This window comes from Neolamprologus brichardi, chromosome 9 (genome assembly GCF_056152115.1).
Source record: "Neolamprologus brichardi isolate AB-2024 chromosome 9, ASM5615211v1, whole genome shotgun sequence".
NCBI lineage: Eukaryota > Metazoa > Chordata > Actinopteri > Cichliformes > Cichlidae > Neolamprologus > Neolamprologus brichardi.
In genome coordinates, this window is record NC_142112.1 from 22,542,028 (window position 1) to 22,566,319 (window position 24,292).

Sequence of the window (24,292 nt, forward strand, 5' to 3'; positions counted from 1 at the left end):
ATATGTGAAAAATGTGCTGCTGCCATGCAATCACAAAAGGAAAAGGTTGGCGGTTGACTTAGACATTTAATCACCGTGCTGGGTGATAAGTAGTGGATCAAAGGGAGGCACGAAAAAAGCCTAGAACAAGGAGAGTCATCTACGTCTCTTCAGAGGAATTCCTCCATGGTGGAGTCAGGCCAAGGCACTGACAGAAATGCTAGCTGGTTATTATGACACTGGCCTCGGAGTACAGAGATGTAAGTAAACAGGAAAGCAGAAGGTTTAGGATCTCAGAAGGTTCCTCGGGTCTGAATGAGAGTCCTCTCATGCTGTTTTCCGGATTCAGCATTTTCTTGTTCTTCTCCTGGCTCAGACTCCTCTTTTTCATACCAAGCTCCACCTAAAGGTGCACACTGTGGCACTGTAACAGGATTCTCACTATAGGGGATACAATTAATAGTATAAAAAAGATCAGAGCGCTGATGAAAATTACTTGTGAGAAGAGCATGTGTATTGTCTGTATGCGGATGAAGACGGCGGTAGGATGTTTAATCGGCACCAAAAAAGCACCTGAGCTGAACACACTGGAATAAAGTTTCTCTTAAAGTTTAGAGGTGAATTCAATCAGAACTTTATGCATCACTTAAAAATTAAAACATTTATAAATCTCCTAAAAAAAAATAACCTGAGGCGGACGCAGGTTAACGGCTGGCATTAAAGCTCATTATCCTCTCAGAGCACATTACGCACCGGAGAGGGATCCAGTTACCGGCTTCGCCCACACCGGAGCCACGCGATTCAGGTCCTCCTCATTTTAAAAAGAGCTGCTACCCTGCAATTCCCTCCAGAGCTTCAAAGAGTAGATAAAGTATCTCTCGTGTCAGTGGACTGACTTTTTGCACCTTTTCCGTCAGTGGAAGAACTGAACTAGAGTGCACGCCAATACGCGACTTTGCCAGTCTGCTGCTGCTGTTGCTGATGGTGGTGGGCTGAACCGAGAATCATCAAGTTTCCATTTTTCTTTTAGTGTATTTGCATCCTTCAGTGTCTCCGTCTTTGATCAGAAATGCCACCGGACCACATGGGAGCATTTCGCGCATCGGTTTTACTGACTTCTGTGATAATCTGCAATAACGTGCTGTGTCCCGTCCTCGGCTATCTCTACAACAACCGCTACGCAGGGTGAGTGAAATGCCCCCCCCCCCCTCATCATTCATTTCTGAGGCTACTGGGATCCCTATTCACGTAAACACTGAGAGGGAGACAGAAGTGTTTAGAGTGAAGGAAAGGCGCACTTTGACAAGTCGTCTGCAGACACTACCATTTATCTTACGAGAGACTGAACAAAGACAGCCTTTGTGCTCGCCATCTCCACAATCCATGTTTCCCGTTTGAGACATAATACCATGTTTAAGTTTGCTCTAAGTTTTTCCCAGAGTGTTCTTGTTGACTGATGGCATTTGTATAAGACTGTCTGTTGTGTCCAGATTACTCAAAATACAGCACAGATGACAGTGGGGATTCTTGAAGCTGCACTGGCTTTCAGTGCAATGTTTTTCTAGTACTAATGCTATGAGGCTTGTTTTTTTTAATCAAAGGTCTTGGTTTATCAGTCTGTCTGCAGGTTCATGTGACTGAATGCAGGCAAAGCACCCCATCGCCTAAATTACTAAAATCACTGTTTGACCCCAGATTTAAAATTTGGGGAGCACTTGGACAACGAGATATTTCCTCTAGGGCTTATGTTTTGGTATCATATAGAAAAGGGAGGTTATCACAGCTGGAAGCCTCTTCTTCCAAACTTTTCATTTAATATCATGTAATTCATCAACAGAGCATTATCAGACACTGGAATTTGGATTCTCCAAATGGAGGAAGGCTCAGGGTAGTTTGTTTAAATATAAAATACTACTGTGAGCTTTTCGGTTTAAGGGCCTGAGCGTCTTAAAAACAAATTGCTTCCATCCCAGAAAGGGTTCTGCTGTGAGAATCAACAGACTGACAACTTAAGGACAGCTTTAACCCCGTAGCTGGTAGAAACAAAGCAAAATGTCTTTGCCAGTCCAGCTTTGTAACAAAAACAGGCTGTCGGCTTTGAGAATCATTAAAACATGAAGGAATGATTTGGCCTAAAAAGTATTAGGATGCTAAAGGCTGTCTTTGGTACAGTAATATAAGCATGGCGTAAACAAAGTCCTGTGAACCTTCTTCTAAACGCATGTTACTCTGATGTTTCAGGAACTGTGTTTCAGTATGTCTTCTGTCATTGCTCTTTTCGTGGAAACGTGCTGGGTTTCTTTTTCTTTTTTTTAGCAGCGTGAAATGGGGCAGTCACTCATATGGGACACCCAGGCGCCTTTGTTGCTCAGACCTTTAGAATGGCCTACTGCCACCTTTGTTTAGGGGGGGCCCAACTTCCTGTGTGACAAACCATTAAAAGACTTTTGAAAGAAGTGAAAGACGAAGATGCTCAAAGAGAAGGTGGAAAAGTGCGAAAACCAGGCAAACAGACAGGTTTCTCTGCAGATAAAATAAAGCCTATCGTAAAGAGAATGTAATGAAAATACTGCCGGCATGTTAACTTTAAGGTAAAGTGATCTGCAGATTTAATAGCAACATGATGTAAGATTCACATTGAGGAAAAAGAGAGCCTTTGTTTTGCTGCCAGGCATAAAAACGTGGTTTGCAGACTGGGTTAGGAGCACTCACAGGGTTCGCGGGGTTACAGTTTTTTATTCCATTATCTGTGAACATGTCAAGAATTGTATGGGGGTGTAATGATTGCTGTCTCAGTGGTGTAATTTTTAACTTTTTTGCAGTCAAATGTATTCTTGTTTCTTAAGTTCACTCGGGTTTTGTTTTAAATCTCATTGAGTCCATTAATTCTAGTAAGATAAATCTCATTGTTAAACATCTATCTGTAGTTTTATCTGTGTGGATTTATCTAAAATTACACAACTGGAAAAAGGGTTTAACTATATTTTTAAAAGTAGGCAAATGCATTAAACTAATTGCTACTTCTAATTTAGAAACAAAAGATCATTGTACTATGCTTAAATGGTAAATACATGACATCAGTCCATATTTACAAGATGTTCTGATTTGCAGTATGAAAATGTGAAGCAGCTGCCGCTGCTACTGTATGAGGGCTGCCAGGGACTCGTTCCAGGTGCAACCTGCAGAGCTGGAAACGATGAAATATAATCCTTTAATGACACCTCAGACAGATTGTTTGGCTGGGGTCTGATCCTTGTTATCTATACTGAAAAAGGACCCACCCATTTCGCCCCATCTAAAATCTATGCTGCTTTTAGAAGTGTCCTCTTCTATTGGCACAAAAGCCAGTTTCATTACCTGACACAATGGCCCAGATGTTTTTTAAATGATGTGTTTTTTCCAAAACAAAAAAAATGGATCAAAGACCTGTTACAGAGCCATAAAAAAACTTTAGGATACTTTTAAAAAAGTGCTTACAAAAGCTTTTTTCTTCACAGTGATAAGGTCTTCAAGATCACGCCGAGTAATGATGAGGAGGTCCGAACCCTGAAAGAAATTCTCGGACACATGAAGGTTGGCACTTTTTTCATGTACACCTTTTATATCCATTCCTAGGTGCTATATATTTATGTGATGTGATACTTTTAACATGTTAAAAGTTTAATATCTCTTATTATTCAGCCCACATGAATGTCTGACAGCTGAACATCGGCCACAGACAAGCAGTTAGCCCCGATGCCGGTGGGATGGTGGGGCGACAAGGCGATGTGACAGTTTCAGTGAGGCAGAAAGCAATCGAGTGTGTTCATCTGTCACAGTCAGGACACATTTGCAATCTGAGAGACTGAGATACTGTCAGCGAGACACTCGGCAATCATTTTTAATATGAAACACCAAAAGAAAATTGGATGAAATACAAAGGAGTTTGTCATATTGGGTCAAACGCCTGGATGTCTCACAGCTTAAGAACTAAATGAACATGTGTTTCAAAGATACTGAAATTACAGGGGGGAACCCCCGCAGGACACAACAGCCCTTGCTTCTTTTCCCATATTCATTTGGAAGTAATTACCCATCAGCCTCAGAAACAGCATGGCCTTCATTATACATTGTTTTAGTTTGCTAATGCAAAGCTAAATTGTTTGCAAATTCATAATTCATATTAGGACTCTCTATTTTGTAAGATTAAGACTTACAAAGAAAAATCCAGTGATCTAGTCATCCTCTGTGAGCAGGAACATAAAGCGGATCTATTATCCTTTTCCTTATTTTCTGGAATATACGGCATATGGCTTGTTAGAATGGTGGATCTTCATATTAAATATGGTTTCAAATAACGAGGTCAAAGTATTTGTAAGTAATATGTGAGCCAAATGTTCAGTTTCATCAGTTTTCTCTTCTGTCTCTCGCTGATGTCAGTGAGAGTGGGTGTCGTTAATACGGCCATCCTCGGGCACAGTTAGTGAGAGAAGTTAGTTTACAGCGAGAAGGCAGGGAGCTTGTTTCAGACAGTGGATCAACTGCATCAAGGTCCAGGATCTCTAACAGAGTCAAAGGTGGCAAATGTGGAGTTGGGAAGGAATAATAACACTTTGTCCCTTCTAACAGCTGTCAAAAGGTCAAAAATACACTTAAATTTAAGACTAAAAACGGGAGACTGGGTGCACCTTTTTCCCATGGCTAATTATGTTCATATATTCACAGATGTACAATCTGAGGGTTATTTTGTTTGACAGGTTTGCTATTACAGAATAATTACCTTGAAAGTCTGCTTGTAGAAATAATAACTGTAGAGTTCATTTAAAAAAATCGAGCCTTGGTGGTTCTAAAATCCTGGTTTTCAGACAGTGTGGTCAGTTTTAGCTTTCTTTGGTATACCATTCACCGCAAGAGGTCCAGGAACGCCAGGCCAGTATGGCCCAAAACAGAAAAAGGATTGAAGAGAGACAAAAAACCAGAGAAGTACTTAGTAAATGCTTTTTGAGTTGTAGGGAGCGACACTAAGAGAGAGCCAGGCTCCTGGTCGGGCCTCAGTTTTCTGTATGAATGGGCAGCGGACAGGGTGCTTCAAGGCCACCCAACCAAAGCAGCAGCAGCCACTGTTTGGACAGCTGTGGACATGTGTTTTCAGTAGCTTGTTCACACTGCCATGCCTCCAGTGTCAAGTCAAACTTTTCATTTTCAGGGTAGGCATGAGGTCGAATAGACTTCAGGGTGCAGGTGAGTCAAAAATCGAACGCATCACCGACAAAATAGCATCATTTTTTAGAGATCTCCTTTTACCTGGGCTCCTCATTTTGGAAAAAGCTTGGCAGTGTCTTCAACTAAGGATTTCTTTCCTCTCTAAAATGTTAAAAAAAAAACATATATATATATAAAAAAGTCAAGAACAAGCTCTTAAAGTTAATTCTCTCATATTGCTTTTGTCCTCTGACCAACTATTTAAAGCTCGAGAACATTTAGTTTATTTTTACATAAGAAAAAGCTGGAAAACCTTTAGAACTGAGGAGATGGAAATGGGTATTACACTTATGATAGCTTTGCATGAAAACACGGGCTTTACGTGGTCACTGATAGTTTTCCTTTCAAGCAACGGATAGAGTAAACCGCTAACAGTTCCAGCTGTAACAGCCGAGATTAAACTGAGATAATCAGAAACATTCAGGGCCTTTATGGGAGCTACAAAAAAGAATTAGCTTCGGTTTCTTTTGGGGCTCATGTTAGATTTGTTTGAGACATCCACAGGCTAATATGAAACTGATATTCCTGTCATATTGAAATAATTTCATATGTTTGTAGAGAACTTCCAGCGTTTTCCTATAGATGACATCATCATAAGTGGAAAATCTCTTTTCCACAGCAGGAGAGACAGTCTTTGTTAACGGGCTGTTGCTGAATTTGAGAATAAAACTGTCACAATCCATGTGGGCCTTACAGGTTTTCAGAATAAATATTGATTTGCTCCAGGTATGACTGACCTCCAAACAGATTTAATGCATTTAAGATGCTATAGCTTGTCTAATTCAGCTTAGACAGCCCCGTTAGCACTGTTGGCATTCTTATATTAAATCTACCTTGGCCAACTTGATTTCATTTACTTGATTTCACCTCATCTGGCCTAAGGGGAGCCAGCTCCTTTTTTATTGAACCGTAACTTTTTCTTTCTTGTTCTGCCCGTGTCTGTGCTACATCAACCAAAACAAAACAAATCCAATTTATGGCTACGCTGCGAATAAACAATCAAGAGATAAAAGATTTATAAGGCAGACGAAGAATGCCTCTTTGAGGCACATAAATACAGCTATAAAATGTTAACTTAAGGAATTGTATTATCTGATCAGGGACATTTGAGTGCCTTCTGGCATATGTGTTTTGGATTTGTTTTGCTAAAAGACGAGCGGTGCTGAAACATTTGGGGTGCTTAACCATTTGGAAACACCATAAAAGTGCAGGAATAGAGAGGGGTTCGCACTCAGGGGCACCATGCATTCCAGCTGAGGGTATTTGACCCTTCTGGCTCTAAACGTAGTTAAATTATTCTGGTATGCATTCTGTAAAGCATTAAACCAATTGACACATTAACAAGCGTGTGCATGTTTTGCCCCCATGCAGAAAATGAAAGCCAGCTGAGGGCGTACACATCAGCAAACATAGAAACAGCAATCTCTTTACAGTGACTGCAGTGCTTTTACTGGTAGATCAGTTGCTTCCTGTTTGTTTTAAATCCTTTTAAATTCTCGTCTTCTCCGCTTTTTTCCACTGTTTTACTGCTATAGTTACTATGTGGTTTATTATTTGTTTATTTGGTTGGCAAGGATATCTGGCTGTTAGGACTCTGGCTATCACATCGGGATAAGTACTGAAAGACCTTGTTATCAAAGATATTTGAGGTCATACAGTAGAGGAGAAAGCCAAGTGAGGTTTATTTACTCTGGATTGTGCATCAGTTTTTGCTCCATTGAATCATTCCCCAAGTTTGCTTGATCAGGGAAGTAGGAATGGTTCCCTGTTTGGGTCTTAATAAAACTGTGTGTGTGTGTGCTTGCATTTGATAGAAAGTGTTTAAAGGTGTAGAATAAAGTATGAATGAGTGAATATGGTTTGCAGTAAAGTGCTTTGAATGATTAGTTAGGTTAGAAGAGCACAATATTATGAAGCCTGAATGTGGTCCAATATATTGATTGATTAGTTTGTCCAGCACGTGTTTGGACCACCACAAACACAACAACTAGCTGATAGTCCTGAGCATAAATGAGTAATCCACGAGTTGTTGGGAAAGTAGAACAAGACTGCATTGTCATAGTATCTCAGTAAGGACTCATAAATATTTACACACAACAAATGTCAGGAAAATCTGTTTATGTTATGAGTATAACCCCTGACATATCCGACCTTTTAATCACCAAATATCGACATTGGTATCGGTCTTAAAAATCCTAAAGCTGTGCTGTGTAAGTGCAAGTCCAGTTTCTGGTGAGTTTCTTTGGGTAGACGGCATTACACACACACAAACTAAAAAATATTTGTTTTTATCAAAGAAATTTAATTAATCCCATTAAAGTTGGGTGATAACAACCGTGATAGCCGACATACAGTATGCTCAACTATAGCGACCAGTCAGCTAACAGAGTTTGTTCACTCTTTAGCACTCCTGGCACCTTTCATGGGAAAGTTTCTATCGATAAGCAGGGCTAGTGCATGGAAAATTTCATGAATTAAATTTGATACTTTTTAAGATAAAACTGTCATTTCAGTGAGGCTGTTTTTGCCCAAGAACACTTTCACAGTGTAAGAACGTTGCTGGGTGTTTCTGTCACTGTAACCCTAATATGTTCACTGTGTTCCATTAGGTGGATTTCTGGCAGCCCAACAGTGCTTCTCTAATCTGTCACAATGCCACAGTGGATGTCCACGTGAAACGTAACGACACGCAAGGTTTACACGCACGCTTAAAGCGGGAAAATATTGATTATCAGTAAGTATAAAAGCATGGACACTCATATTTACTCTCATGCATGCACCCTTTGACACATCTGTTATCCAAAGGTTGTTGTATTTACTCAGCTTTCTCATAACAGAATATGTGATTTGCACATGCAGAGTAGGCCATAGTTTGCACGCAAAGGCCCTCATATTTCCACAAAGCTGGGACACACACACGTACATCAGAGACACTCTATCAATCTGCTCCAAAAAGCAACGCTTTCATCTCTCGACACCATCCCTCATCAAAATTAGCGCTGAAATGATGGAGTTTTATCAAAGCAGCCACAGCTAGAAAAAATTCCATTGTCATCTCAGTCCTCGGGGAGGAATTGAAGTGCAGAGGAGAATTTTTTTTTCCACTGTCTGTTGACTGATTGAGGATTTTTCACAAAATGGTTTACGCGGCGGGGGGGACAGGCTTTGGTGGGTGGTTAGGGGTTTCATTTTGTTCATCTCAGTATATTCACAGGATAATGATCCAATTTTTAGCATCATTAAAGGAGTTGTGGATAGAAACTGTTATAGAAGGACGTTATGAGGAAATGTATTTTAGTACGTACCTGCTATAAAAAAAGCTTTGAAAAAGATCACATGATGTGCTTTAGACTCAGGTGGGAGGTGAAGAAGGATCGTATGTGTACAGGTAATGATGCTTATAACTGTGGTTTAACCTCAATTACACCATATTTCGTAATTCATAAAGAGTATAGCATAACTGCTATGATTCTTCCTACCAGCAGGGAGATTGATGAGGTGGAAAACTGGTTTAGATGTTGCAAGAGATGAGAGAGGGTGACCTTAATTATATGCATGGTCTCATCAATGAGTCAACAATAAAACCAGGAGTCCTGATTTACTGCCTCATCCCAGCACCCCCAAATACCTGTGTGCTTCATTCACAGCGGTAGTGCAGTCAACAGGGACACAATTTATCAGGTATTTGTATATACAAAGATATTATCTCTACAGGCAACAACAGATGAGAGAAGCAAAATTAAAAGACAAACTCATACAGACTCATATCCACAACCATGTCGGTTGTGGATATGTAAGGTTAGTTTAGTCTAGAAGAAATAACTGAAATTATACGATGCATTTCAAAATGTACAACCCCAATTTGAAAAAAACATGCAGACATGTAAAATGTAAATAAAAACTGAATGTAATTTACAAATCTGGTAAACACATATTTTATTCACAATAAAAACAGAAAAGATGTCAAATATTTAAACTCAAATGCACTATTTTAAGAAACAGTAAGGTCATTTTGAGTTTGATGACAGCAACACATTTCAAAAAGTTGGGACAGGGCCATGTTTGCCACTTTGAAGCACCCCCTTTTCTTTTAATAGCTGTCTGTAAATGTGGGGGACTGTGGGAACTGATGAGACCAGCTGCTGGACTTTGGGGAGACAAATGTTGTCCCATTGCTGTCTCATATGAGATCCTTGGATTCTAGCTGCTCAACAGTCTTCTGTCGTCTTTGTTGTATTTTTCATTTCGTGACGTGTTAGATGTTTACAGTCAGTAAATGGTCTGGACTGCAGGTAAGATGCAGTGTGCAATTTATCATTGTAGATCTATCATCACTATAAGATAAGATAAGATTAGACTTTATTGATCCCACGACGGGGAAATTTTTTGCGTTACCTCAGCTCAGGTACAGATATCAGACGGAAAAATATCAGAAGAAAAATACAAATAAAGTACAAATAAAATATAAGTAAGATAATACACTATATACAACGGTAGCATGCACAGTATATGATTATGGATATCTATCTATCTATCTATCTATCTATCTGAGCCCTGAGTAGATGGCAGTGTTTCTGAATCATGTTTACATGTGGCTTGTGTGATAGCGCTTTAACACCCATTTGTGGATGTCACGGGAAACCGTGTGTACAGTGATATCTGGAAGTGTTCCTGATCTCATGCAGTGATTTCCATGACATATTAAGCATGCCTGTTTTTAATGCAGTGCTGCCTGAGAACCTGATATGACAGCGGAGTTAGCTTGGGCTTAGCGGGGAGTTAGCTCAAATGGTAGAGCGCTCGCTTAGCATGCGAGAGGTAGCGGGATCGATGCCCGCATTCTCCAGTATCATTTTGGGGTGGCTGTAGCTCAGGAGGTCGAGCAGGTCATCGGACCCCAAATATCCTTGGGCAAGATATTTAACCAGAGTTGCTCTCCGATTCAGCCATCGCAGAGTGAATGGTAGTTAGTAAGCACTTAAAAGCAGAGAAGACCGTGCTTGGGTGAATGTGGCATGTTGTATAGAGCGCTTTGAGTACTCCAGGAGGATAAAAATGCGCTATATAACTATCAGTCCATTTACTATATCATTTTTGGCTTTGTCCTTTACGCACAGAGATTTCTCCAAAATATATGATAATAATTTATCATCAACTGTAGATGATGAGATATTCACAGAGATATTCACTTGTGAGAAACTGCCTCTCTAAGATGGTCTTTTTTGACCCGGTCATATTAACGATGCATTGATAATTAACCTAAACAAGTGAAATGTCCCTTCACTTGTTTCTTTTTAGCACCGCTGGTTTTGACAGCCTTTTGTTTCCCCCACCAGTCCAACTGTTTTGAGACCTGTTTCTGCCATCAAATTAAAATGATCTTATTTTCTTTTAATTAAAATTGCATTTTATCAATAGAATATTTTGTATTTTTTCTGTGTTCTATTGTGAATAAATGTGGGTTTATAAGATTTACTAAGCATTGCATTCTGTTTACATGGCATTCCAACTTTTTTGGAATTGGGGCTTCTAAACTTTTGAGCTGAGCTCTGAACTTCTCCCATTTTACAGAATTGCAATCTCTAAATCGCAGCCTCCTATTTGGACTGAATTTGGATGGAAATTTAAAGTGTAGTGACTCATCACTTACAGTAAAATGCTCCCCAGTGCTTCATGATATGAATCTCCACACATTAGCTGCACAATGAGACGTAAGGCAGCTCTGTTTCTGTATTCTTTAGATTACATTACTTATGTTTCCCTTTGGCTAGTTCACACCCTCCTCTATCTTTGTACTAACTGTCTAATAAACCATACACCATACAGTCAGAGTACCAAATGTGCCGATGGGAAACATGCTACAGTGGTTATAATGTGTACCATGTTTGTCTGCTTCACTCTCTTTCATTCACGCAGGGTATTTATCTCCAATCTACAGAAGGAAATTGAAAAGCAGACGGGATATCGCTCCTCTCGCAAGCGGAGGTCAGAGGCTCAGTATGACTACGAGGTTTACCACTCTCTGGAAGAGGTAGACATGAAGCCCAACATCTACCTACCTATCTCTCATTCCCCTCTGCTCTCTAATCTATTGCACCCACAAGGTAAACAGAAAACCTCTCTAAGGGTGCTTTCTTTCAATTACTCAGTTCCACATGTGTCTTTCCCACGGCCTCGCGCTTTCACACACCGAGACGTGCGCTCCACTTCAGACACTTCACAGCTTTAGAGTGTTTATTTTCCCAGGTTGATCAGTCTCCTGGTTTGCAAATCTTTCAAGCCCTATGAAACAGCATAGTTCAGAGGACAAATCTTTTGTCCTTTGAGCTTTTATCCTCTCCCTCACTGTACAACACACGTTTACAAAGCACACAGATGTGCAATAATGCATAGCAATTACTTCTGAAAATTATGTAAACAAGTCTTTTAAGATCCACTTCCCTACGCTATTTCCTGTCCCTCAGATCCAGAGCTGGATGTTTATGATGAACACAACCCACCCCAATCTGGTTGACGTGTTCTCTGTTGGGAAGTCATATGAAGGAAGACCGCTTTATGTGCTTCAGGTAGGAGAGGAGGCACGTTAAAACTAAGAAACACAGTCTTGTCCTAATCTAAAGCTAAAAATGCTCGTGTCCCGTCAGCTAGGAAAGAAACGTCGTCTCCAGAAGAAAGCTGTGTGGATCGACTGTGGTGTTCACGCCAGAGAGTGGATAGGACCTGCCTTCTGCCAGTGGTTTGTCAAAGAGGTGCTTATAAAGTCTGCAGATTGCTTTAAATTTTTACAATTTTCTGTCTTTGATGTATGCGCGAAAAATGCCTTGACAGGAACACAACGTATATCCCACTGATTGCCTGCTGTAGATCATCATTCAGGCTATCTGTGACATATGGTCTCTTCATCAAAGCGCCAACATCTGTTCACTTGTCATTTACAGCTATCCAAATACTTAAGAAAATACTTTACAGCTAAAATGCTGGAAATAACACAGGCATTTACGCAAGTTCCTTTGCACCCTTAAAGTCTCCGTGCTCTCTGAAGTGAGGACGGTACCAGACCAGAGCCAGACATTAACTGCAAGAACATTTAATGGCTCATTTTATAATGCTTAAATGCCAGATGAGTGGGATTTTCAACACGATCCAGCACAATAAGTGCCAGAAAGTAAAGAAAATTAAAGGAAAATCTGTTATCTGTAAAGCTAGAGCGCTGACTTCAAGTGAATTCCAAAGGATTGTTTTGGGTGGTTTTTTTGAGTGATAATGTTACCTGTGAGGTGCATTAAAACCAGCTGTTTTAAAATCCTCTTATTTTGAGGTGTAAATAACTGCTTAAACGTGAGCTAGTAAAAAGTGTATTACACTGAACCTTACCGTTCACAGAACAATGATTTGTTGCACTGACATTCTCCGGTATGATGGTTCAGTTCAAATTTCTAGAAAGGCAAAAGTCAAATACATGACTCTTTCACCTTAAATGGACTCATAATGAACGGAAATGCAAATGTGCTGTGCTGTAGTGACAGAGGGAGGCCACTGGAGGTCAGGGTGCCATCTTTGTTCAAGCCTTAAGCACATTAACCTTGGCCTCAGTCTGGTTAAAAGGCAGGTATAAGCAGCATTAGCCCAGTGCCCAGGTCTCATAGCTCCAATCCTCTTATGCTGTCAGACTCAGTTGTTTGAATGTACAATAGATAATGAGCCTGAATACAATATAAAAAGGATACACTGCTCAGAAATAATTAAAGGGACACTTGATCATCACAGTGTAACATAAAGTCATTTAAATTTCAGGGATATCAGTCTATGCAGTCAGGCCGCAGAAACCTTTGTGAATCAATTTCAGTTGCTTTCATGCAAATGAAAGTGACAACGAGTGCACCAGAGAGGCAAAAACAAAGACCAGCCCCCAAAAAAGAACGAGTATGCAGGTGGTATTCACAAACTACCTTATCCCTAATGACTGATTTTTCTCCATTCTTGCTTTTTGCTAGCGTCCCTGCCACTAATGGTAGCATGAGACAGTACCTGCAGCCCATTCTGCTTGCACAGGTAACCTGGCTCCTCCAGAATGGCGCATTCACAAAAGAGGATTAGGGTCACTGGGAAAAAAAAGTGTGGACATCTTTTTTTTTCTCCAGAATTTTGGAAAAGAAAACGCCCCAAAAAGAGAACAAGTTTGCAGGTGGTAGTCACAGACAGGCAAACACAGACAAATTGAGGCATCTCTAAGATGTGCTCACTGTGAGGCTGCTCTGGCAAATGCCAATCAAGCATCCTTATAAGTTTCATGGAGTTTGAATCTCAAAATTTGGTCAGATACATGCATGTGGAAGTCATTTTGTGAGGCGTTGGCAGTGCTCCTCTCAGCCCAAAGGAGCAGTTACTAATCCTGATGCCCTTCCACCGCCCTGTCCAGCTCTCCTGGTATCTTCTCCACATTGAGACTGTGCTGGGAGACACAGCAAATGCTCTTGTGATGGCACGTATGGCCGTTTCGCCCTGAGAGAGCTGGGCTATCAGTGCAACCAAAAGGGGCTGCAAGTACATGCCTCTTCAGTTGAGTATGTTTTATAATTACACTGGACTTACATTATATTATTATTACAGGCTATCAGCTCATACCAATATGACTCTGTGATGACAAGACTACTGAACCAGCTCAACTTCTACATCATGCCTGTCTTTAATGTGGATGGCTATCGTTTCAGCTGGACTACGGTACTGTAGGCTTTTCTGCTGGTCTTTCTATATGTACATTTTTGAGAGGAAGCTTTTCTTAGAGGGGAAGCACATTTTACATATACATTTTATTGCATTTTTTGGATTGCTTGCTAAAAACAAGGCAAAGAAGGGAAGCTGGAAGCTTGTTTTTTCCCACCTACAGATTGTAGAATAATTTCAAAGAAAGAAAAAATGTCTACGTGAAAACAGGAGAAATAATAAGGCAATTTATGTTATTACATGTTATTATGCTGCTTAATTTATGTTTAATTGTCTATATTTTTTGTTGCATGCAGGAAAAATGAACTTGTTCCCATAACTTTTGTTAAGCAATTAACCCACTAGAGCTGAATGAGCTGGATATTTGTGTCACACCGGTTGTTCAGATGCGTTTTACTGCCAGTGGACAAGAACGTGTTTTTTTTTTTTGTTTTGTTTTTTGCCTGCAGGATCGGTTCTGGAGAAAGACACGGTCCAAAAATCACAAGTTCCACTGCAGGGGAGTGGACGCTAACAGAAACTGGAAAGTAAAATGGTGTGGTAGGTAAAATAACACCTGACAAATCTGACTAAGAGTATATATGTGCTCCTATGTGCGTAGGAACAACTACATCCATTTGTTCTCATCTATTCTCTAGAGGGTGAGGACATAGACTGAAAATAGAATAAAGTTTTTTTGTGATACATACAGACACACAGGAGTGGAAGATTTCTTTATACCTGATGAAGAACATCTCTTCAAGGGAACGCTCGGTCATGAATTCACAGCATTTAGAGTCCTGGCATATGACAGTTTGAGAATATGTGCAAAATATATGATAAAAGTCTGGAAATGGTGTGAGAAATGTACCATAATTAAATGAATTATAGTCTATTTGATGAGTCAGTAATGGACTGCTGTAAAAAGGCATGAAACAGGACAGAGTGAGCCCAAAGATAGTATTAAGTCTGACTGAAATTCATGGTTTTTCATTTGTCTCTGCTATTTATAGATATATGTAAGAAGGACTTTCAAGTGTAAATGTACATCATGATAATTGAGCCTTAGAAAAAGTATCCCTGAAATAAACTTTGAAAATGCCTTTTTTTTCTCCCATAATTTCTAAAGTAACAAACACAGACTTATACTAGTCACCTTAGAAGCCCTTTTTACTACGTAGTTTTAAAAATACGGCTTTAATTAAAACCAGCATGTGTTCAGATGCTTTTCTCTTTACTTTTTTGGGTCAAGGTGAGTGAAATAAGGTCGTCTGTAAAGGATTATAATGTGATCATATTTCAGTCTGTGTCTTTATTAGTTCCCCTTCACGCTGGCATTTGGTTTTCTAGACTTTTCCAGTCTTACTGACCACTCAAAGAGCTTTACACAACAAACCCCATTCATCCATTTACACACATTCACACAGCACTTTATTCTGTGCTCTTAATGCTCTCTAAAGCTCTTTTTTCCCCTCTCACATGGCCACACGTGTGGCTGATTTAGAATCACCTATCAACCTAACACACTTATTTTTGAACTGTGGGAGGAACGCACACACGCTCCACGCAGCAACGCTGCAGGAAAGTTTGTGGCAACAATGCGAACTACTGCTCTACTTCTATTTCTTTACACTTACTGCTTGGTCACTGTTGCTGGATTAAGGATGCCACTTAAAGCATCCTGGTATGATTAGAAGATATGATGACGTGGTTTCATCCTTTCTCCCTTTGCTTCCCCAGATGAAGGTGCCTCTTCTCATCCGTGCGATGACACGTATTGCGGTCCCTTCCCCGAATCTGAACCTGAAGTCAAAGCTGTCGCTAAGTTCCTGCGCAAGCACAAGAAACGCGTGGAAGCATACATATCCATTCATGCCTATGCACAAATGCTGCTTTACCCATATTCCTACAAGTATGCCACAATCCCCAACTTCAACTGTGTGGTAAGATATCTATTGATTAACACTCAGTGAGTTTTATTTTTTTAATTAATCTGAGAGAGCTGCTTAGTACAGTTCCTTTGATAGTGTTAAAGAAATGCAGTATGTGAGATGAGCTGGCCTTCTGCTTTCATGCATCCAGGAGTCAGCAGCTCACAATGCAGTGACAGCCTTGTACTCTGCCTATGGCGTGAAGTACAGATACGGACCTGCCTCCACAACTCTGTGTGAGTTCCTCGAATCCTTCTAATATTGCGCTCTGGCAATGGAAATGAGCTGTTATTTATTTTAAACTTAGGAGAAAAATGCCAGTTTTTTAATTATACAAGATCAATTTGGAGTTGCCTTGAATGTTGCTCTAGAGAGGAGCGATATCTAAACGCTCACCTGCAGCAACAGCAATGGAACGCTTTAAAATCAAAGCTACTTAACTTAAGGTATTCCTGTTTTAAGCTTCCCTTACCCTTGTCTATTTTGCACTTCCTTACAGATGTCAGCTCAGGAAGCTCTATCGACTGGGCATACAGGAACGGGATCCCCTACGCATTTGCATTTGAGTTGAGGGATACGGGATATTTTGGTTTCCTTCTGCCCGAATCCCTAATAAAGCCAACCTGCACTGAGACTATGAGAGCCGTGAAAGCCATCGCATCAGGAGTGCTGAAGAAGTGCAAGACAAATAGGGAGAAATTTCCATATATATGACCACACCCTCCGACTTACCTATCTTAGCACCTAATATTTTCCTGAGATTTCATATTCCGCTCAGATGTTATCAAGCGACGAACCGACAAAGATCCTCAGAGCGTGAATTTGAATTTGTCGTTCATCTTATTCTCCTTTTTCTGATAACAGCTGATGGTGGTGTATTTTTGTGTGCAAACAAACCAAACACTAAAAAAAAACACTTGAATCCTACAGGATCTTTTAAGTAATGCATCTTTTAAAAAAAAGTTTATTTTCTACAGTGAATAGTGGTCATGTGATCACTTGTTATGCTACAGCAGCACTTTTATGGTAAAGATAAAGCTAATATTTTTTATGTCTTCTAAAATGTGCTTTATTAAGTACAAGTTTAAAAAGAACAACATCTTTAAGCCTGTTTTTATTCTGGTTGTTTTTTTTTATTCTAGGAAATATTCTTACCAAGTGCCACTCTAGATTTTCATAAAATGCGTAAAAATCTTTATTACTAATGATAAATATGCTCAAAGTGGTTACAAACGAGCACAAAGCATATGTATAAATTTCAGTGTAGATCTTTTTTTCTCTCTCTTTCATTTGGTTCCGACTAACATTTAGAAAGAATGACCTGTGACCTCAGCAGCTTACTGTGTCATTACTCAGGCATGGAAAAAGACAGTGTCTGAAATGTTTACTTGTGCTTGGCTATGTTCTTATCATGAGATCTTTTTAAGTGTCTGACCTGAATAAACGTTGTTTTATAAAACAAAATATATTTTTTGTAATTGAATTTCTGTCTTCTTTGCCTTTCTGCTTGTCCGCTTTTATAGGTGTACATTTTGTTTTGGCCTATTTTCATTTAGTTTGGCCTCTGGCTGCAACTGACATCATTAGAAATAATTCATTCCTAATGGCTTTCATGCAAACATCTACAAGAAGGTTAAAGGTCACACTTTCAGCCCTCATTTATGTTCTGTCAGTGTTTTGCACACATACTCGTCGCCATGTTTGATGATAAACATCACTGTTGTCAGCAGATGTTTATAATGAATAACGTTCTGACCTTTTTTGATTTAACTAATAGCATTTAATGATCGATTCAAACATCTGCCTCTTATTTTAGTTTCTTCGTAGCCAGTCTGCAGATTCTACAGCTCTGCTCTTATTTATGGATTCAGAAACGGTGGGACTGACACGCGGGACAGTCCGATCCGAGTGAAAGTGAACTTTACCGCCCACAACTGCCAAATCTGTGTTGTCAAATTGCCAGATTTCCTGGATGTGTTGCACTCTGCTAAAGGCTGTAAAATGCAGTGTAGCACCATCTAAATGTGTGGATATGCACAGTTATGTATGAGGTAAGGCAATAAGCAAAATACCATAAAGATTAAATTGACTGGGAAAATTATAACGGAAATTAACCACGGACTAATAAGTTGCCATGTGCAGGGATTTAAAATTGCTCTGCCACCAAAAACGAAGCCTGCGATCACTCCTGAACTGATTTGATACATGAGCAAAACAAAAAGCAGCAACTTGAAATTGTCTTTTTTAAGGTTTTAAGTTCTGCAGAAATCTTTAAAGAAAACTACATTTGCATTCATTCACGAGTAAAATGTATTAACCCCCTCCTCCAAAAAATCAGTGGGTCCTTACAAGGATGACAATCAGATCTATTTACGCTGTATTGTTTCTAAATGTAGAGTTAAGTGGGTCCGTTATGATTAACTGAGAATCCCAAAAGGATCGACTTCAGTTCTGTTTGAGTTAACTGTATCATGATCCCTTCATAGGCTACTACATATTTACTACAATGAAAATGTTTAACAAAATGCCCACAGGGATACCACGCACAGGTTTGCTGTAGGTCATGTGCATGTCAGAGGAAAGTTATGTTTTATTCAACAAAAGACAGCAAACTCTTCTGCTTGGTGGTTTAAGGCACTGTGGCAATATGTTACGCCAGGGTTTTCACACATAGGTTTAATACGACCATGAAGGTTTATATGCAAAGACAGTTTTGCCTCTGTAAACCACCACAGTGAATTTTAAAATCAAACTATTGATATGTGACTGAAGTGCATTAATTACAGACATTCCTATACATTTAATATAAAATTATTTGTACAAACTAATATCATTTTATATATGATGCTTTTAATACTTAATACTCTAATACTTTGCAGCCAATGAGTGACTGAAGCCTGGACCCTTAGTGCTGTGTTTCCTCTCAAGCTGCTGCTTGTTTGTGGTTCTTCCTGCATTCAGTTTGGCCTTTGATAACTAAAAAGAAAAAAAGCTCTTCTTGGTGGAAATTAAGTGACTGAATTGGCCTTTAAAGAACATCCCATTTCTTTGATTTGAGAAACTCCTGGGTTGCTTTTGCAGTTTGGGTCATTATCCACTTGCTCTCTCACTTATGGGTTTGTTTAGGTTCCCAGTCCAATAATAACCTATAATACCTGCGCTGTAATCTCTTTGGGCCTCAAATGTGAAATTCCAATGAAAAGGTATTAATTTTGAGCTTCTGAAACTTGGCAAATATTTTTTTAATGGTTTAATTCCTAAATATTTAATGCAATTTTTGTGTAAAACCCCTTTAAATGAAGTCTGCTCCTCAGCGGCGGTGCACAGAACCAAAACTACAGAAAAACTGTGTGTTGGTCTAACAAATCATGGATCTCAGGTGTACATGAATGTGCAGACACCGCTCGGGTGCAGGGACACTCTCATCTCCGTCCTCACTCCCTACTGCCTCACTGCGGCCGTTCTCAAACGTACGTGACGTCGTTTCCTCTCTCAAACATGGCGCAGGAGGCAGGTCGTTAATGGCAATCTGAGGGATTTACCCCACCTTCTGTGTTTATTTATGTTTGTCTGTTAGGGGCTCTGCGGCTGACATTACTAAAGGAATTACATCTCTGTTCGAGGAGGCTGCAGCCCCCCTTGGGACCAGGCACACCTCGCTCCAAATTCCGGTGCGACATGTTTGAGGGCAAAAAGACGAAAAACATGTTCCTTACACGAGCTTTGGAAAAGATCCTGGCCGACAAGGAGGTGAAAAAGGCTCACCATTCCCAATTGCGCAAAGCCTGCGAGGTGGCACTAGGTGAGTTGTGTTGTTTTAGCGTCACGTTGTTGCTGTCTTGGACTCATTGATTTAGACACGTCATGCACCCTTTCACTTATTAACCGGTTATCCTGCAACAATGTCGCAGTGTTTGACTAGGCACCGTGTGCTTTTCGTTTATTACACGCTGGCTCTTACTCCGGTCTTATTGCCATGCGTAAGATTTCAGTAAAACCTATGCATTTAATTGACGTGGCACAGGCTCCGTGGAAATGATTCCGTATAAAACACGGAAATGGTGCAGGAGGGGTGGGTGTTTGCAACGCCGAAGCGATGCTGCGAAACTAGTAGCGATGTGTGCACAGGCCAGACATCACAGGGGAAACAAAGTTGTTTAAGGCTGTGTTTCTCTTTAGTCATCACCCTGACACACAAGCACACTCCATATATTCGTCGAGCGTAAACTGTGCTTCTCTAAACTACATGATTTCACCCCATTAAGGTGAGATGTTTGCGTCTCTTCCTGGTACAAAGTGGACGTGCCCCGGTCAGTACAGGAAGGGCTGAAGACTTTTTTAAAAATTATTTTTTTTACATCTGTTATTTATTAACCTTTTTACTCGGGTGGCCTCGTCTTCTCTGTAAAACTAGACAATGAAGTTGACTTGGCGAGAAGCTTGAGGTTGACAGTTGTCAGTAGCACCTTTATGCTAGGAATGGTGTCATTTCTAGGGGTGGAGAGAAGATAATTTCCGGTTAGTACAAAAATAAAATTACAATTAGAAGGATTTATACGAATCAAAAGGGAACATCGTTTAATACAGCCTATTAATGATTAATACGCGTTATAAATTGTACTTTCTGTTCTTATAAACGTGTTTCTTCGCAATAAACCCAAGATTGATCGGCGTGCTATCTAATTAACTGCGCTTTTACTTTGAAATAAGCGTCACTGCACGTCTGTTTGACCTTCTACTACAGGCGTGAGCTTCACTAACGTTTGCTAGCAAGTGTGTCTTGGAAAACATGACCTTAGGGGTGATAATTAGTGGTAAATGTAAATTTTGTAAAACATTATTTACAACAAGGAAATTCACCCCGTAAAACATATATTTTTTTCTCATGTTGGAGTTAAAATTAGCTCCGTGCAGGGTAGGATTTTTGTTTTTGTTTAGTTTTTTTCCTGGTGAGTAATATGACACAGCTAGAGAAACAAAGAGTCCTGTTGTGAAGCAGCCAAACATCCTACCTGTCCCAACAGTGCTGCCTTTATCAACACGTGCAGCTGCTGAAGGCTTTTGTAGTGGCCTATAGGCAAAATACATGCAGCATATTTGTTTAGACTCTGCTGTGTTGTTTTGTGAAGCTAAACCACCCACATGAATTATATAGCTTTTTGTGCACAGAGCAGTAACATGGTGTTAATTCAGAATAGGAAGCTCTATGTAGCATGGCCTTAAAGCAGGCGTACACAATTTGCATGGTTCTGTTCCTGTTATTAGTAGACAGTCGGTGTTGTTTCTTTATCTGGGGGGCTTAGGGACTTGATCTGGGGATGTCATCAGTTGGTACTGATTGCCCTTTGCTTCTGATTTTCCTGCTTACCTCTAGGGTTTGATTAAAATGTAGACATTACAGCTGTGAGACAGAAACCAAGTATAAACCATGTGTAGTTTACACGGGCTATGCTTATTCATAAACCATTAAAGTCACCATGGTTACTGGCTGGCATAAAACATTTTAGCAGCTACATTTGTTCACTACAATATGTTGTCATTCTGATTTAAAAATCGCTGGTTAACACTGAATCCTACTTAGCAGTCAGTGGCGGTGAATCTTCTTTAAAAAGAAAAAAGAAAACAAAAAATAAAACCCTTTAACTTCCCAGTTAAGCCGTACATGGGCGCTATGAAATACAAATCTCTGCAATAAGTGCAGTTGTAGCTGCGATGCAGTAGTGTATCAAAAACAACTGGGTGACCCAGTATACTGCTTGACTTACATAATCCCCTTTAGCTCTTGGAGCTCTGAGACATCTCTGAGAAAGTGTCTGTGCCACACTCTCCTCTCTGCTGTCACTGAAAGTCTTCCTGTTTCACATGGTCTCTGTTAAATACCCGTTGTTTTCAGCGTTTTCCCGTCTGCAACACAAGGTATCAGGAACAAGCTAAAAAGAAGCTACCTTCGCAAACAGTTCACCCTCATAACTCCCAAAGTGAAGTTCCTCTTGCGTTATCAGTTTCACTCGGCAGTTCACAAAAACTACATCATCTCAGTTTCTCACACTCTCCAAAGTGCCGCTTTAGCAGGGCCCTATTATCTGTGGATCTCACTGTCGGCTTCTTTGAGAGGAGCTGTCTGGTGGCAAAGAACAGTTAACTCAAAATATCAAAGGCCCTTAGACCGTACATGCACACTACCTCCTTGAATTCGGCTCAGGCTTTGGTTCATTGTTGTCACAAGTTTCTATTTTCATGTGATTGGATCTGGTTGGTCTCATTGTTTTGTAAAGCCAGCCTTCTCTTTTCCTCGAGTAGCTCTTGTGGCCTTTCGGCTGGTGAAAGATTGGTAATGTGAATGTACACAGCAGTCTAAACCAGGGGGGCTCTCTTCATGCCTCACTGCTAAGAAGAAGGAGCACTTGTTTCCACCTGAGCAGTTCAGTCCCGCTGAGCACAATGCTCATTATCTCTCCCCTTAGGGGTGTATGATCTGAGGGTCAGCTGCAGAGGTCACAAGAAACCTGTTGCCGATGAAGTCCTACAGAGTTACCTGCCAGCCAAGGATGAGTGAGACAGAAACACTGTGACTAAGTCAGGGATGTAGTTTTTTCGGTGTTGTTGTCAAATTTGATTGTAATGTAATACACAGTCACTCATTACCACAAAATCTTAATACACTGTTATACCAACAGTGGTAATAGATGAGAATAGTGAACTGTGTTTGAGTAGAGCTCGATCAGTACTGGACGTTTGGGGGGGGAAACTGATTTTTATATATTGACCCATATGCGTTACACTGGGGCAAAGTTAAAGCGACCTATGGTGAACACCCTGCTACTTAGCCTTTTTCATGGTGATGCTATCCTGCTACATGTGCTGCAGACAGTGCTGAGGGCAATCCATGTTATAATATGGATACAGTTGAGATATATCTAACATGTTTTATATAAGATATATATATATATAAATAACTATTGTCAGCTTGGTTTCTGTAACGTACTGATTGTTTTGGTAATATTCATTAAATATGAATGCAATATGGGGTGAATACTAAACAAATAATCAATAAACCATCATCTAGGTGCTATATTTACTCAGCCTGCAGACTTATGGAGTGCTAAAATGGTAAGTTCTGGTTTCATTGGTCGGTTCAGTAGAGCCCATCTCCTCCCTGGATTTCATTAATTCTTAAATAAAGTGGAATAGATGTTGGTGCTCTTTGTTCCGTGTTTTGTCACTCTAGCTTTTCTAGTAGGGCACTGATGCTGTGACTGCCAACCTTTGGCTGAGTCCATTTAAAAGAAAATTAAAGACATCTGGCCAACTGGTTCGGTCATGTTAAAAATGATGGTTTCTCTGTTAATGTGTACTATCACTTAGACTTCTCAAAGGTACCTGCACTCTCCTTAACTGCTACTCTGGCACATAGAGGTTAATAAACATTTAATAGTCAAAATCTTCCAAGAGAAGCTTGTTTAATATTTAGCCAAAGTCCTGTGCTACTTAACTACATCTAACATTTATCAATATTTTTATTACTCCAACAATGACTCATGAAGTCAACATGATTAGGAAATCTTTCCTGCTTGTTGACGGAATTTGTGCTCCACTACAAGGTTTAATTTGGACCAAACAAAAAACACATTTCCAGCCAATGCCACTTCACTTTGAGCTTTGCTGTGGCAAATATTTTCCCTGTCCAAGGTTAAAAGAACCTTGAATGAAGCTGTAAACAGAGACAAAATCAGCAAGAGTTTGCAGGGTGTACTTTTGCACAGAGCTCAAGGCCGCCGCTTGCATGGACTACCTTCTCTTTAGAGCTGACCGGGAAGCCAACAGGACAAATGTACCTCTGATCATTAAGATTGGTGGGCACGTGCTCCTTCGCGATAAGCTGCACCATAGTCGCCACATGCTCAACCGCGATAAGCACAAGGTTACGAATGGTGCCGTCTGTTAATTGGGGTTTTTGACCACGATGCGCAAAGATCCCACACAGCCTTTCCTGGATGTGAAGCGCAGGAGCTCAAGGCTGCCGTCGGGGGGGCAAGCCTTGAACGTCTGTACTCCTGCAAAATAACCAACACTAACTTGCATGCTTGACAACCTTTTACTGGCATCTTTCATTCTCCTTGTGAAGATTTAGCAGAAGGCAGCCAGATTCCTTTTGATTTCTATGCAGCTGAGGCACACCAAGTAACCTGCTGATGACACCACCAGACATTTGGGGCATTGAGGCGTTGAGAAAGTGTAAATGAGGGAAGCAACAGCAGCTGTCAACCTCCTTTTTTATGTCACTTTTATTTGCCAAGGTACTGTAAATGTTCGGGGCTGTTTGATCCTAACTAGAATCTGATTATACAGGCACAGTTCAGGTCAAATTCTTATACGTAAGAAAGGCATCAGTCGAAAAAATAATCCATCTTGGAGATCTGAAAGGTTTGATATGACCT

At 40.2% G+C, this 24,292-nt stretch overlaps 2 protein-coding genes and 1 non-coding gene across 4 annotated transcripts in view; all 3 read left to right on the plus strand.

Moving 5' to 3' along the window:
• The first annotated feature begins 846 nt into the window (after positions 1-846).
• On the plus strand, positions 847-16,794 carry cpa6 (carboxypeptidase A6). The gene is made up of 11 exons (XM_006794595.3): positions 847-1,164; positions 3,477-3,552; positions 7,830-7,954; positions 11,137-11,251; positions 11,685-11,786; positions 11,865-11,969; positions 13,831-13,941; positions 14,394-14,484; positions 15,664-15,866; positions 16,006-16,090; positions 16,354-16,794. The coding sequence occupies exons 1-11, from the start codon at positions 1,049-1,051 to the stop codon at positions 16,566-16,568; spliced, it is 1,344 nt and encodes a 447-aa protein (XP_006794658.2). The 5' UTR covers positions 847-1,048; the 3' UTR covers positions 16,569-16,794.
• trnaa-agc (transfer RNA alanine (anticodon AGC)) lies at positions 9,994-10,066 on the plus strand. Its single transcript has one exon. It is a non-coding gene; the product is annotated as a tRNA-Ala (tRNA).
• Positions 16,795-19,341: 2,547 nt separating the features above from the next.
• arfgef1 (ARF guanine nucleotide exchange factor 1) overlaps positions 19,342-24,292 on the plus strand; it is a 52,229-nt gene continuing 47,278 nt past the window's right edge. For both annotated transcript variants that reach the window (XM_006794593.3, XM_006794594.3), the window contains exon 1: positions 19,342-19,656. In XM_006794593.3, the coding sequence (XP_006794656.2) occupies positions 19,533-19,656 (124 nt within the window). In that variant the 5' untranslated portion in view covers positions 19,342-19,532. The remainder of the gene's footprint in view (positions 19,657-24,292) is intronic.